The 1,945-nt window shown below is 45.5% G+C and overlaps 1 protein-coding gene across 1 annotated transcript in view; it reads left to right on the top strand.

Annotated features, from left to right (window-relative positions):
• LOC109545768 overlaps window positions 1-1,945 on the top strand; it is a 17,215-nt gene that overhangs the window by 9,489 nt on the left and 5,781 nt on the right. Inside the window, exons 8-10 of the mRNA XM_048662175.1 lie at window positions 66-247; window positions 310-441; window positions 497-662. Coding sequence (XP_048518132.1) covers window positions 66-247; window positions 310-441; window positions 497-662 — 480 coding nt within the window. The remainder of the gene's footprint in view (window positions 1-65; window positions 248-309; window positions 442-496; window positions 663-1,945) is intronic.

Below are 1,945 nucleotides of genomic sequence, written 5' to 3' on the forward strand. Positions count from 1 at the left end.
GGGATCCGCCCTTGGTTCAGCCCTCAATCCTCAAGTGCGCGGTGAAAGTAACGTTTGCCCATTAGATCAACGCCTCGCATGGACAACTTCTGGGGCGGCAAAAACGATCTGACGGCAGCGCTGGGCTTTGAAAAGGACGGCATCACTACGATTCTGTTCAGGAAGAAGCTGGACGCCACTGAACCGGCCGATCACTCGATTGAGGAGGACTTGATGCACGTGATCTTCGCGCAAGGCCAAGAGCCGGGTAAGTTTGGGGCGCGTGCAGCCCTCAAATGGCCTGCCTTCACGTTGTCCCGGTTTATTTAGGCCGGTATGTGCACGTCCCCGAGTCGGGGGTGGAGACGCCGCAGGCGTCCCAGAAAGACTTTTACAAGCCGGACGAGCTCAAATACCACGGCCACAGAAACCAGCGCGGAGTGGCCTCGATCAACTTCTTCGGTAAGTTCCTCTACTCCAGTCTCGTTTGGGCATTTAAGAGCCGTTTTTGCTTCAGAGGAGAAAAAGGACGTGATGCCAGCCGGGGCTGGAGCCACCAGCGATTCCGCTCAAAACACCGACTGTGGGGGACTTTGGAAGGTGCCCAAGGGCTGCAGCCCGGAGAACAACACGTGCGAGTACTCGGCCAAGTGGGAGCTGATTCCGCGAAAAGACGAAATCCGGTAAGCTAACCTCACCAAACTTGACTTTGACAGAACATGACTTTGGGTAATGTCATCTACCATCAGTGCAGTAGTAAATTTGCACGAAAAAAAACATCAACAAGAAAGGAAAGAAAAGATAGACATAATGCTCATTTCAGAAACACATTTTACCAAAAAAACAGTACTTTAAAATGCCTAAATACACCGTGTACAACACACAACATCCTGATGGTACCGCACATGGAGGAACCGCCATCATTGTAAAAAACACTATTAAGCATCACCTGCATTCGAGGTATGAAAAAGAATACATACAAGCCACTACCATCGCAGCTGTGTATTGCCCACCAAAGCATGCAATAAAAAAGAGAGATTTTGAGGAGTTCTTTGACACATTGGGACATCGTTTCATTGATTAATTGATTTCTGTGTAGTTGGGAGAACTCCTATAAACCTTCTTCAAGTCAAATGGTGCTTTGAACTCTCATCGGATCACTCGCCAATAATTATAACACTGAGCTCAAAAATAATAACAAACGCAAAACCACCTGCTCCTACCTCAAAACGTACAAACTGGGAAGTCTTCAGAAGCATAATCGAGAAGGACCTAACATTGGATATCGCATTAAAAGCAAATTCGGACATAGAAAACAACACAGAATACCTAACTAATATTATACAACAAATCAACACCGGATTAACAATGTGCGATATGCTGATGATACAGTCATACTAGCCAACAACATAGACGAATTGCAGCGCGTCATGGAAATAATACAGAAAGTGAGTGCAGACCACGGTCTTAACCTAAATATATCAAATACAAAGTGGATGGTGGTGAGCAAAGATCAGACACACAATGAGCGCATTGCACTAAACGACCAGACGATCGAACGTGTGGAGTCATACAAGTACCACCGAGATCCGATCAAGGATTGAAAGAGCTCGAGCATCGTTCAACAACATGAAAGGTGTCTTCACAAGCAAGGATCTAACCCTGCCTCTAAAAATAAGGTTGGCAAAGTGATATTTGTTCCCAATTCTGCTCTACGGAGCAGAAGCATGGACAACGACGGAAGCCATAATGAAAAAATTAAACGCCTTTGAAATGTGGATATACTGCCGTATCCTCAGAATCTCGTGGACTGACCACATAACTAATAAAGAGGTGCTGCAGCGAATTGGGAAAGAGAGACAAATTACACTCACAGTTAAAAAGAGGAAACTGGAATACCTCGGACACATAATGAGACATCAAAAATATCGTCTACTCCAGTTAATAGCTCAAGGAAGGATCAACA

This window comes from Dendroctonus ponderosae, unplaced genomic scaffold (genome assembly GCF_020466585.1).
Source record: "Dendroctonus ponderosae isolate FM_Combo_2020 unplaced genomic scaffold, Dpon_F_20191213v2 Dpon_F_20191213_10, whole genome shotgun sequence".
NCBI lineage: Eukaryota > Metazoa > Arthropoda > Insecta > Coleoptera > Curculionidae > Dendroctonus > Dendroctonus ponderosae.